This window comes from Gossypium raimondii, chromosome 5 (genome assembly GCF_025698545.1).
Source record: "Gossypium raimondii isolate GPD5lz chromosome 5, ASM2569854v1, whole genome shotgun sequence".
NCBI classification, from domain to species: Eukaryota; Viridiplantae; Streptophyta; class Magnoliopsida; order Malvales; family Malvaceae; genus Gossypium; species Gossypium raimondii.
In genome coordinates, this window is record NC_068569.1 from 21719946 (window position 1) to 21734619 (window position 14674).

At 31.1% G+C, this 14674-nt stretch overlaps 2 protein-coding genes across 2 annotated transcripts; one reads left to right on the top strand and one right to left on the bottom strand.

The window, feature by feature from the left end:
• Positions 1-2924: 2924 nt before the first annotated feature.
• LOC105769895 (laccase-14) lies at positions 2925-5731 on the bottom strand. Its single transcript, XM_012590851.2, has 7 exons — positions 5515-5731; positions 5097-5248; positions 4763-5007; positions 4554-4679; positions 3884-4469; positions 3438-3790; positions 2925-3350 (listed from the first exon to the last, which is right to left on the bottom strand). Exons 1-7 carry the CDS (start codon positions 5611-5613, stop codon positions 3211-3213), a joined length of 1701 nt encoding a protein of 566 aa, XP_012446305.1. The 5' UTR covers positions 5614-5731; the 3' UTR covers positions 2925-3210.
• A 2775-nt stretch (positions 5732-8506) lies between these two features.
• LOC105769905 (laccase-14) lies at positions 8507-11165 on the top strand. Its single transcript, XM_012590862.2, has 5 exons — positions 8507-8679; positions 8790-8941; positions 9036-9256; positions 9340-9450; positions 10718-11165. The coding sequence occupies exons 1-5, from the start codon at positions 8581-8583 to the stop codon at positions 11014-11016; spliced, it is 882 nt and encodes a 293-aa protein (XP_012446316.1). The 5' UTR covers positions 8507-8580; the 3' UTR covers positions 11017-11165.
• Positions 11166-14674: the final 3509 nt, after the last annotated feature.

Genomic DNA, 14674 nt, shown 5'->3' on the forward strand with positions numbered 1-14674 from the left:
AACGATGTACTCATATCCGTAAGTCGTTATTTGATTCAGAAAGAAACGGTAAAAGACTTAAGTGATTGAATTGAAAGATTTATAGATTAGTATTGGTATTGATCTGAAATAAATGTAATCATTGATATTTAAATGATATAACGGGTAAAGTTTTGAAGTGAGATAACACGAATTTGAAATGAATTATTACTGGTATGTACAAAATTCATGAAAATGATGGTACATGAAATATCGAAATAATGAAATGAATGATATATGTCTATGAAGAAACGACAAGAGAATGATATGTATCATGACATGTAAATGTACAATTGTCTTTAATATGTTGATACAAGAAAATCATGCATGGTGAGTTTATATGTAATGTGCGCAAGTACACTAACCAGTATTCTTGCTTGATGCTTAGGCAAGTGCCCAGCTATTGGTTGCATGGTATTATGATTATTTATATAATGCAATTGAAAAGTATTTAAGTGAAAATATGCTAGCACTCACTAAAGAGTGGTAAGGTTTAGGTTATACAATTTCTTATGAAATGACTTATCATGTGATCAATTCGAAAAAGACTGTGGATTTATTCACCTCATGAGTTGATGAATATAGCTTCATGAGTATTATGGTATTAATATCGGATTATTCTTGATATGTATAGATTTCATATTTTAGATGAACTAATATGATTAAAAATTTCACGAGCTTACTAAGCATTCATTGCTTACGTATTTATTTTTAATTACCCTAAGATTATAGAAAGCTCGATTTGGTTGGAAGCTTGTCAGAGATATATCATACTATTCATTGGTTCTATCGGTAATTTTGGATGATTTGCTTTTTGGTTAAAATGGCATGTATAAGTTAATTTGGCCAAATTGGCTCATAAATATTTTAATTTGGTTAGTTTCAAATATGAGTGTTAGATGAAATGAAATGTCTGAAAATAAATTTGTAAATTTTGGTAATGCTCCGTAACCCTGTTTCGGCGACAGATTCGGGTTAGGGGTGTTGCACAAATTTTAAATTTCATAGCTATTTAATCCCTTTAGCTATTAGAACTCAACTTTTGCACTTTGTGCAATTTGGTCCTTTATCAAATTAAACTTATAATCGGTAAAATTCCTTTACGAAATTTTCATACGATATTATTATTGTACTGTAGATCATAAAATAATATTAAAATAAATTTTCCTTTCGGAATCGGATTTGTGGTCCCGAAACCACTATTCCGATTTTACCAAAAACGGGCTGTTACAATCAGAGTCCAATTGAGAGAATCAATCCTGTTTGAAGTCTAAAATGAGGCTGCCAAATAGGAGAACACGTCATGACGTGAAAGGTTATTTTAAAAATCATGTTTAAAAATATTTAAAAATCATGTTTTCCTTCAACATGACCTGAAAGGTTATTTTAAAATATTTGTAGAATGCTGATACAATATATATATATATATATATATATATAGTGTCATAATGCTATAAATTCAAATTTTAATGTAATGCTTTTGAAATGTAATTTTTTGGTAATACAAAAGTTTCTTTTATAAGGTTGAATATTTTTTTAAAAATTATTTATTTCATACATTACGTGCATATAAAATGTGGGAAACATATGTGATAATTAAAAATAAAATAAAACCACTATCATATGAATAATATTAATATTAATTATATATATGCGTGTATTATTTTAGAAATAATTTAAAAATTATGGCTTTTACATAAGTAAATTAATTTAATTTTTATATATTCAAAGGGTAATGAAATTTGCATTAAAATTTTATATTAAAATTAAAGTGGAAATGAATGCAGCCAAATCTTTAGAATTATTAAATTAATGACTATTCAAAAATAATTAGTTAATAATTTACAATAAAAAAATTTTATTGTAGAGTTAGAAAAGATAATAAGATAGTAATTATTAAGTAAATAATGATTTACTTAAGATTAAGTAGTAAAATGTAGTTTCAAAATATAGATTAAGTAGTAAAAACAATTGTGGAATAAATCCTTTTATTAAAGATTAAATAGATGGTTTAAAACTTTCTACATCTTGGTTTTGATAAATGGATCATTTGTGATAAATGGATCAAATGTTACTTGATTTTGATAAATGGATCACAACCAATCATTTGTGAGATTGCTTGCTTAAGTAATTATTAAATTAAGAGTTAAACCAAATAATTAAAGTAAATGATATGTGTTATATATAAAACATAAAAACTAGATTCTTGTTTCATTAAACGTAGAAAATAACAGTGGAATATAAAATAATAGTTGGTGAGATGGGAAGACCACGTCGGATGCCCATTTGTCCTTATCTTTCCTATCCTTTCACAAACAAAACCAATGACGGCTATTCCATATATCATTCGTGAATCACCATATATTCTTTAATTGGGATAAATTGATTTATCATTCAAATACTTATATATTTTTATTTAATCATACATATTTTAAAAATAAATATCTTAATTTATTTTATACTTGATTTAATTATTAGTTTTGTAATAAAATCATTTTGTGAAAATTGAATTAAATCAATATTTTATATATAAAATTACACAAAATTAAAATTTATATATAAAATTACATTGAAAGTCAAAATCTATATCTAACTTTGAGATTTATTTCTATTTAATTCAATAAAGTTTTTTTTAGATTAAAAACAATTTAAACTTCTTTTCTAATTACACACCTGCTAAAAAAATTGGTGAGCAAGATAACATTACACAAAGAAGGATGAGAGGAATTTTATTACTAGAAAAGTGAAAACTCCTCTGCCCTTTTAGTGCTCATGTTGTGTCTACCTAATCATTTTCCAACACGTGAGTAATATATTTTTGAATTTAACTCAATCTTGAGATTAAATTTTAGTAGTATTCGGTTTGCAATTAAAATTAAAAATAAAGGAATCAGTGCATGAGAATGTGGGTTTAAGTGCGCTGAAACGCATTATCCTCATAATATTTGATATTTTTATAGACAAGAAGAACAAATCAAAGGCAGATCGGATAAAATCTACGCTTTCCCTTCTTTCATTGTTTTTGCTTGATTTGCTATCATTGAAGCTGTGTTTTTATAGACTATTGTAGAGATTAATTTATCTGAAATTGGTGGACATAAAGGGACAGGAATTTTATTCTTATTAAAAATGTAAACCTAGAAACTACTTGTATGTATATGTGTATGTGCTAATTCTATGCTTGTAGTAGTTCTAGGTTCCAGGACAACGAGGCATGGTAGACGGCGGTGGGCGGATGCTTGTTTTCTTGGTTTTACCATTCCTCACGATGAGAACAGTGTCCATTCCCCAGCTACTATGCCTCTCCAAATGGCAATGCATAAACCATACTCCTGAAAATATTGTAATTAGTTAAAACTTTGGTCGTAAGAAAGATGAGCTGCTTTTTATTTAAACAATTTTCTAATTGAAAAACTTACCGGGATTGGTAGCAAAAAATCTGATGGCAACCCACCTTCTACCAGGAACATGGACAGTGTTAATGAGTGGTGGATCAACCAGATTATAAGTGCTTGGGTCTGTCTTATTGTTGAAATTTCCGAAACCTGTTCCCACCCAATAGAAGCTGAAACCGTGCAAATGGATTGGGTGACTTCCACCAGCCCCCATCTGGGTTGCTTGCAGCACCATCTCAACTCCTTCCCCATAATTTACCACTATAACCCTCGTCCCTTCCTCAACAGGGGTATTGAGATTAGTCAAGTTTCCAGTGAAATCATAGATTACCGGGGGATTCAATGGAAAATCTTCGGTGTAAACACCACTCATGTTCCTGCAATTTTACCAAAACTTTTAAAAATTAGGCAGCTACAGTAGTGAAATCATGATTTAAGAATTGCTATAACCATGGATATATATAATATACCTGTTGTAGTATGCTTGGAGAATGTCAATACTTGGGGAAACATAGCTCACATTGTTCAAACTTGCAACAAGTCTGGTGCCTACAACACAGTTGCTGCAAGGCAAGTTGTTTACCGCGAGTGCAATGAACACTCGTCTTTTAATATCCTTGTCTGCCGGCACATTTATCCGCGGATTCTGGGAGACTTTCGTGTTCCGAATTTGGTTAAGGAAGTTAATCATAGCATCTGTATCGTTCATTACGGGCAATGTTATCAAGGAAGCATTCAATCCACCCTCACTGTTTGTATATTGAAAAATGCCAGTAGTGATGTTGTCAATAGGTGCAGCAGAGGAATCAGAGAAAGGCCTAATAGCCATGTAATATTGGCCAACGTTTCGATTGGCAGAGACCAAAACATCCATGGTTTGGCCAGGGCTTATCAATATATAGTCCCTCGTAAACCTTCGAACATAGGAGGCATCTTGTGCGACGACTGTGAGGGTGTGGTTCGCGATGGTGAAGAAAAAATGTTCGTTCATTGCAGCGTTAATTATTCGGAGAAGGTATATCTTCTCAGAATCAACTTGCATACGGAATATTGTATCTGCAACAACCAACTATAGGCTCTTAGTATAAGGAAGCCAAAGGCAGAGAAACTCAATCCGGTTTCGGTAATGCTAGAACATACCATTGGGGCATCCATATGTGTCTCCTACGTGTCCATTGATAGCATAAGCATTTGGTTGGCGAGGAGAGACACCGGCGGCAAGTGCGTCATCAATAATTTGCTTGTAGTCCCCATCGTACCATGATTCTGTAAATCCATTCAAAAAATCAAATTAAGATGCTATAATTATACACAAGTAACACAACCGAAGAATCAAAAGATATGCTTACCAAGTATGACAGTTTGATCGGCGTTTGGCGTGGGGAACGGATAAGTTTCTTTCTTGGCCGGCAAAATGATGAAGGCTCCATGGACGGAACCGCGAGTCCAGTCACTGTGTGCGTGCCACCACAGTGTTCCTATTTCATCCGATAATACGATTTCATAGGTGAAGTTGGTCCCCGGTTGGATGGGGCACTGCGTTACGAACTCGGGACCGTCGGACCATGGATTCCTCGGTTGTTTCACGCCGTGCCTGCAACATGTTTAATTTGATTTAATCACTTTTGATTTCAATTCTTTGGGAAATTACGATTGGAAGAATGAAAGAAAGGTTATAGTTACCAGTGAATGGTGAAGCCGTAGTTGCCTTGATTGTGGACATTAACGAAGACAGTATCACCTCTGTGAACCCGAATCTGTGGCCCTGGATAGCTGTCGTTTACGACCAGCAATGTGGTTGTGTTGCACAGCTTCGTAAAGTTTGACTCTCGCACCTGCAGTCAAATCTCAAGACATATTAAACTGTAAAGGAAAAAATGCCACTGCCATGATTTAAGGAGACATTTCTACCATTACTCTGTAATAGTTAAAGCAAAGATGTTGTATCAGACCTGAACGTTTTGGGTTTAAAACAGAGAAGGGAAAAGTTTTTCATAATCAGGCCAGTAAATTACGTAGGTTGAATATGAGGTTTAAGTTATCCATTCGAAACAACTATGACATGAAAGAATATATATGAAAAAGAGAGAAGGGTACTCACAAAGAATTCATAGTGATGTACATCTGCACTGGAAAGGAGCAAAGTGGTTAGAAACAGAACCCCTACAAACCATGTCACAAAACCTTGCTGTAAACCCATTTCCCCCCTGTCTAATGTGTTCTTAGTTCTCCCCTGAATGTTCTCATCTTTGGGTCAACCATTTATAGGAAAGGAAGTAAGTGGTCCTTAGGTTTCTTTCTCTGAAAGGATACGAAAATTGCATTTTCCAGTCAAAAGATTAAACTTCAAACATGATGTTTCTAGTTTTTATTTCTATTTTTCTCATGTCGGATTATTTTAGGACTTAAATATGGATTTTTATTTTCATGTCCAAGTTAGACTAGGTAATATTAAGTGATGTTTAAAATTGTTTATGCAAATGCAAGGTTGGATGCCAGCATCCTCACTGCTGTGCTCGTTTTATAATATTTTAAGGTATCAGTTTTTGGAATGAGAGAGTGATAAAGACCATCTTCTGTCGTTGGATGTGTCTGTGCACACGTTTTATGACGGTGAAATCAACGTGATGAAATTAGTAAGGTCTTATTAAATTAAAACTGGATGTGCCTATTTTTTTAAAATATTATGGAACCACCTTTTTGTATATAATTTGAAGCAATTTAATTAGGCATTTTACCAACAACAACAACAACAAAACCTACTCAAGTATAACTTTCCAACTCTTTTTAATGGAAATCCAGCGAAAAAGAAAAGAAATTCTGAAATGTTCATCCCAATTCACAACATTATCAGCAAATTTTACTTTAAAAATGAAAGCCATTATCAACAAATTTTAACCTTTTATGTTAATTGTTTTATGAACCCTCCAAATTTTAAATATATATATATATTTATTCCCTTTCCAACTTTTGCTTTTCAATAATAAAAATAATAAAAAGTTTTATTACTGACAAGAAATATGCTAGCTTCTACAAAATGGACATTCCCAAATGTTCATCTTACTTTTCCTTATATACAACAGGTTCAAATTAAAAAACAAAGGAAAAGAAATATATATATATATATATATATAACTGTCAAACACTCACAGCAATGCAAGATTCAAAGAACAGAAAGCCAATATTAAAATTTTATATATTATAAATTTTAATAAAATGAGAAAAACATTTTTATAAAATGTTATATATTTTTATAGAATTTTATGGTTTTTAATAAATTAGGCTTTCTAATAATTATTATAAATTTTAATAAATATTGATGATTTTTATTATTTTTATGTTTTTTTAATAATTCAGGAAATGGTTCAAAAATAATTTTAAAGTATATATATATTTTAATGTGGCAACAACCGACAATGACGTAGCATTGACACATCAACAAATAGTGTTGACGACGTTGCCGTTAATTTCTAATGGTCAACATTAATTAAAAGACTTATTTAGTTAATTTTATTATCCAGGAGTTGAATTTTTATTAAATTCTTTTACATTAGTGATCCATTAAATTTAAATGGAGTTGGACTTTATCAAAGGGGTAAAGTTATTTAGCTGCTCTTTTGTCCATACGATTTGAAATAATTAATCATGTTTAACTCAGCTTAATCATAGTTTATTCATAATTTTATTTTGTATGCGTCCTTATAGTTGATATATTATATGAATTTCCTTAGTAGTTAGACTTATGTTAAAATATATGAAAAATCATTCAACCAGTTTTGAATTAAACGTGATTAAAGTTTTTTTAATTATTCCAACTATTTTGAAAAAAATCATATTTTTTAGTGCCAATTGGACCTTTACATGTAAGCAATTGGATTATTATGTAATTTGTCATATATGTTGGCACTTTTATCAATTTTTTTTAATAATAATTTAATGATTGAAGATTTATAAGAATCAAAATTTAAAGAGAATTCCCAGCCTTGAACACCTATTTAAAGGATTTGTTTATTTCATTATATAGGACCGTCCATTGCGAGGAACTTAGTTTTAGTGCAAATCATTGTAAATCTTGGCAAGGTTTTCACGTTACTAAGCTTACAATGAGAAAATCTTGGGGAGGTTGGTGAAAGAAAATGTAAATTATAGTCTATTCAACTTTAATTTAATTAGCATCATTATTATTGCATCAATTAAGAGAAGAAATACGATTTTAAATGCGCTTGCATATTATTTTCCAGTTTAAAAATTACACAAATTATATAAAATGAAAAACAAAATGCAAAATGTTAAAATGTCACTTAATTAGGTAATTGTATGACTAAGTACAAATTATACGACTAGTGGCATGGGCCCAAATTTGGTAGGTTTGTTGAAGAGAAACTAAAAAAAATGATTCAGTCAAATGATTATCACTTTCAAATTCTTAATTTGGAGATTATCCAGCTAGCTAGCCCGCCATGAACGACTTTGTCACTAACTTTGAATCGACTGGTTGATTGTTAAAGAGCATTAAGGAATAATTTAAAATTTGCGTAATGCACGTTGGTCTGCTTAACGCGTTTTCCAGAAAATGATGCAAGCTTTCCGTTACTTTCTTACAATTTTCCATAAATATGACCCACAATATCCGAAATATTAACCAATAATTTTGTTTTTGTCTTTAGCTCATTATTGTTAAATTTTTCAAAATCTTATTTATTTAACTTAAATCATTTACAACCATTGCATGAAATAAAACAAAATCTCTCTTTGAATAGAGAATGAAATCATTTTCAGAAAATGGTCTGGTGTGGGAGAGAAGTGGCTCCTCATTTCTAACCAGATTTTGCTGTCACTGATCTTGAGCTCTCTTAGTTATGCATGAATTTTGCATGTTTCAATTTATATTATTTTAATAAAATTTCAAATATGATTTACCATAATTATATTTTGTCTTTACCAGGTTGGAAAAGGAATCCAAGTCAAATATTCTGTCGGTTTCTAGAAAGCTGGAAATGTTTGACTGAACAGAACTTAACCAACCTCCTCAGCAATTGGCTTGATTAAAGGCTGCCTTTTTTTTTTTTAATTAATTAAGAACTGGATAAAAACCAAAAACATTACAAGGAAAGAGAGGGGAGACCCGAAGAACACAGATAAACATAGAACCAAAAACAAGAAAAACATGGGTTCTGAAAAGCAAGGGTTTATATGGTTATCAGGGCTTTTGTTTCTGAATATCCTTGTGTTATCCACAGCTGATGTCCATTATTACGAGTTTTTTGTAAGTTCCTTGCTTTCTTTCCCCCCTTCTCTATTTGTGTTTGTGTCACTAAGAGAGAGCAGTGCTGAGTTTTGATATTGGGTTTTGTTTCTTTGCTCTGTTTAAATTAGTTGCAAGAATCCCAGTTCACTAAGCTGTGTAGCACGAAGAGCATCTTGACCGTCAATGGCAGCTTTCCAGGGCCTGAGATTCGGGTTCGCAGAGGGGACACAGTTTTTGTCAACGTCCACAATCAAGGAAACCATGCTGTATCCCTCAAGTGGTAATACATACATACATACATGTATATGCTTACACCCCTTGTTTATGATGAAACAATTAGTCATATATATAGAGCTATGTTTGTGGGTTTTTAGGGAGGGCGTTAAGGGTTCAATTGATGGTTCGAATGAGTTGATTCAGCCAGGGACAAACTTCACTTACAAGATAGAGCTAAAGGGTGAAATAGGAACTCTATGGTGGCACGCCACCAGTGCTTGGGCTGCGGCAACCGTCCACGGTGCCTTTGTCATTTCGCCGGCAGCCAATGAAGACTATCCTTTTCCCGCACCTACTTCTGACCAAACAATTATACTTGGTACATCTAATTGACATGTTTGATTCATATACTTTTTGTAAGTTAATTGCTTATATGAGTCTTCTGGCATAATATTCCGTCAGGGCAATGGTTCAAGCAAGAGTTAACAGAAGGTGATAAAACCATAGCTCCTGGCCGAGCAGATGCTTACACTATCAATGGCCATCCCGGAGAAACTTATGGATGCAGCAACGGTACGTATCCACTATTATTGTATTAGATTACAGCACATCAATATTGTAGTGAAAAAATTACATAACAAATTTATTAAAAAATTGATATAAAAATAATGTGACGTGAAATGACCTATATTGATTAAAGAAATGCAAATTACAAAAGATGGATGTAAAAACAACGCTTAAGCTTAAACTAGAAACATGAGAGTAGACAATTAGATTTGATATTTTTAACCTCGGATGGATTATAATTAAATTTAAATGAAAAAGCTTTTTTGGGAAGAGAAAACTTTTTAAAACTGAACTTAAATTCGATCCTACGCATAATATAAACACCTCCACAGACAACTAAAAAGCAGCTTACACTCCACCAGAAAGCCTTAAATAAGGATATCTATAAGTCCCAACATACAAGGAATTGCAATGAAAACCAATAGGAATTTCTATAATTTCTTTCTCAACCTGTGTTAACGTTCACTGACATATCCAATGACTCAACCAACGACTACCCATTTGGCCCTATCCAGGGAATGGTTGATCGGACATGACTCTTCAACTTCTCCATCTTCAGATGCCATACTCAATCCATCTCCTTCTTGAAGCTTCTGTTTATCTGTCAACATTGAATCACAATAGTAGTCTTCCATTCCCCCACTCTCTAATTGTAAACTTCTTCCCCATGGAGATAATCTAAATCGTCTCATCAATTCTATCCAAATCTGCTATCATAATTACCATTGACGCTTTCCTAACATCATCAGATAACCAAGTTTCGATGTCAATCAACATTAAGTCTCCCCATCAAGACACCATCTCTCTTCTTTCAATTTTTAAAAATTTCCTTGTCTCCGAATTCTACAAGGACATGCTTATGCTTGCTTGATAGTTTCTTAATGTTAACATCCAGATGACTCAATGTTTTCTTTTGACTATTCAATATTAATCAGACCCATAGCTACCCCTACCACACTCCATTCCACGCCTCCTCTCATTGATAACATTTTTTTATTTGTGAGTCCAAACATCTTTGATAGTTTTCATCAAAATGAATGGTAATATAGTGGTAATTCAGATTTATTAATAACATTATAAATATAAAATGGTCAAATTATGTCAACAAATTAAAGTAAAGAGATTAAAACCATAACTAAACCATTATTTTTCTAGAATAATATTTTTTTTCACCTTAAGTGTAATAAATTCTAGTGTATTTACGTACCTCTGAGTATGTTATGCAGAAACCTTTATTATGAGTGCTAATAATCCAACAAATTTGATGTTGCAGATACAACTTTTGAGATGCAAGTAGATTACGAGGGCCTTTACCTTGTTCGCGTAATAAATGCCGTTGTCAATGAAACAATGGTGTTTGCCGTAGCATCCCACAGCTTCACCATTGTCGGACAAAATGGGGCTTACACCAAACGTTCCTTTACAAATTCTCTAACCCTAGCACCCGCCCAAGTTGTTGACGTTCTGTTGTGTGCAAACGTAAACGTTGGCCATTATTACATCACTGCTCGACCTTCTTCTGGCACATATATTACCAACGGAATTCTACGATATCTCACCACTAGTTCTTAATTTAGTCAAACAGTTTTTCATTGCTAAAGATGAATAATGTTGAAATTCAAATAAGAGACTCAATTAAAATATAGGTGTGAAAATGGTTGTATTATTTAAATATGTATAATATATTTTAAAATAAAATACATATTACTTATTAATGGTCATTTTCCGTTTTAATGCATAAAAACTAATCCTTTCAAATTGGAATGACAGGAGGAGAGAAAATGAGAGAGATTTGTACATTAGGCTATATTGTTTCACTGAAAACAGCTTTTGAAAAATGATTTTTGGAGAATGGATATTTTCTAGAAAAACTGATACTTTCTGGTATTTGGATGATTCTGACCAAAATACTTTTCGTTATTTGGGAAATTTTCCTGAAATATTTTTTAAAAATCATTCTTAGTGAAACGAACACGACATAAATATCTTTGTTATGAAATATTATAGCACAATTCCTTTTGACAATTAAAATTTATTTTATAATAAGATAATATTTTGTAATAATCAATATCAAATATAAACTTAATAATAAATAATGCCTAATAAAAACTTAATTTAAATTAAATGCATTACAAATATTAGAGTGCATATTGACACATTAGAGTTATAAGGATAAATTAATCAAAATATTATTTAAACAATTAATCATATTTATATAATTAAAATATTCATATTTTATACTAGGTTAAAATATGTCATAAGTCCCTATACTCTTTATAAATTTGAAATTTAGTCCTTGTACTTTTATTTTTGAAAATTTAGTCCTACTTTTTGGATTTCAAGATTCAGTCCAAAGGTTAATACTATTAAAAGTGTTTTGTTAAATTCAAGTTAAAAGTATTTTGTTAAATTCAGTTGACTACAAAGTCATTTGTTAGTTACATACCTACCAAGTTAATATTTTATTTAAAAATATCACATCAACAAAATTGACAAAAATTTAACAGTATTAACAATTAGACTTGAATTCTCAAATATGACAAGTAGAGGAACTAAATTCTGAAAATAAAAATATAGAGACTAAATTCTAAATTTGTGAAGAGTACATGGACTTATGGCATATTTTAACCTTTATACTAATAAAACATTTATTATTAATATATTTATAGTTGTAATATATATTTATTATTAAAATAAAATTGTAATATCAAATAATTTATTAAAACAACAAATTATATTAATTATATCAATAACTTATTATATTATTAAATATAAATAATTAAATATGTATGTTTAATAATATTGCAAATTATAGCATTTGGTATTAATATTTTAAATATTTTAAAATTAAAATTAAAAATTTATTATTAATATAATAATATTAAGTTTTATTTGAGTTAGTTTTATATAAAATAAAATTACTCATAAATAACCTCTTTTTTGGAAAATTCAAACGGGCAAGTCATTTTCTAGGACAAAAAAAGGCTCATTTTTCATGAAACAAACATAGAAAAATATAGAAAATATTTTCCGTAAGTCATTTTCTATAAAACAACGTACTTCAAAACTGCTGAAGAGAAAGGAAATTACTTTTTCTTTCTATTTTTCCATCTTTCCTACCAAGCACATCTATGGAAAGAAAAATAATATTTTTCATCGTTCTAGTTTTCTACCCTTTTAATTTTCCATCATTCTATTTTTCTTTCCACCATTCCATTTTTTGAACAGGTTGGTTAATAAAACAAATTCATGGATTACATTAATATACTTTGTACAATTGACCTCAAATACTAGCTCATTGGTTGTCTAATGTTTAAGCTAATACTAAGCGGTATTACATGGTCGGATCGTAATACAGAAAGACAACTTATATTAGTCGACAAACATAAACATGTCCTTAGTCTAATTCAAAATGAGCAAACTGATTGAATAACTAATATGTCGTCTATTAAGTCCAATCGGGGAGATGTCTTGCCTTGGGCATCGAAATGGATAACTCGCAGAAGATAGAGACATAGACGTGATTGACTGGACTGACAGTATATCAGACAGGACCCAATAAGAATAGACCTTAAATCCGTTTATGGATTTATTCACTTGTGACGTTTATAGTGTGTCATACCTAAATCTTGAGTGGATGACAGATTATGTATATGTGACTCGTATACTTTGATGTAAGTAAAAGTTTGAGTTCAAATAGATAAGAAACCGAAAGGTTTGATGAAGGAATCGACACCTCCCTCGCCAAAAAGGTACGACCTTTACCCTTTTCTTTTTTGTTTCCGATTAAAAAATAAAAAACAGAAGGTAAAACATCTACCTTCGAAAATGACCTGTATTTGAATCGATTTTTCTCTCCTTCTTTTTGATTCATTCGTGTGTTAAAAATACATAAATTAGGGGCCTTTTTATAGCCCGAAATTTCTTATTTTCCCTACTTTTACACTGTTTGTGTTGCTATTGGACTCTCCTAATCCTTTTACAGGTACGAACGTGGTGGCATGCACGGAGAAGGCAGCGTGCGCGAGGGGCGGCGGCGGCTGCTGGTCTGCTGCTAGGGTTTTTGTTTTTTTCTTTTTTTTCTGAAAATGTAATGGGTTTAGGGCTTAGGGCTTAGGGCTTAGGGTTTCTGTTTATTGGGCCAATGGACTGATGTTGGGTTTGCTATTGGACTTTCATTTTATTAATTACTAAATGGGCCCAGGCAGATTTGGGTTTGTACAACGATATTATAGTGGAATGACTTAATGATTAAATGAGATTAATTAATAGGCGAAAAGGTGGAACTTAATAATCATTTGAGCCTCATTTGCATATGCCCAACTGGTCCCTCAAATAGCTCGTTGAAACCAGAAATGAATTGTATGTTGAATCAAATGAATAAAAATGAATAGAAATTGTGAAAATGGAGAAATGGGAAATATTTGGAAATGATTATGATTTTCTCCAAAATAAAAATGAAAATGGAAAAATGGAATCATTTGGAAATGAATGTGGTTTATGAAAATGAAAAATAGAACCATTTGGAAATGAATGTGGTTTATGAAAATGAAAAATAGAACCATTTGGAAATGAATGTGGTTTTCTCCAAAATGAAAATGATCTAGAAATGAACTTATGTTTTTCAATTAAATAAAGTCTGAAAATGGAAATAAATCATTTGGTTATAATGAACCATTGAATGTAGAAATATTAAATATATTTTCTCATAGATTCTTTTACAGTAAAGTTGTCATGGTTTTAACAGAATTAGAATTAGGTTAAAAAGATTATTTAATTAGAAAAATATTGATATGTTTATTTTAGAAAATTAAAAAACAAATATCGGGTTGAACCTAATTATAAAGTACTGGATTAAAAGTCAAGAAAGTATTTGTAATTAGACTTGAATGGGAGAGGCCCAAAGGCCCTTCATGTTAATTAGGAGGACGACAAACCCTAGATAGACTAGGAGTTTGTTTCTAGTTGAAATAAACCTCTAAAACGCAATAATGGTTCTACCTCCCCTTCCTGTAAATAGATAGCACCAGTAGGACTATTTACACAACTTTATGATATTGTTATTATGCCCAAAAATAGAGAGAATTTATTTTCAACTATTAAATATATTATTCGGAATAACAATTTCTGTCGGTTTCTATTTGAGAAGAGATTTTCGTTTTCACACTTAAATAAAGAAAACTATTTCTAGTTCTATATTTTGATTTGAATCGTTCGAGTCCACACTCAA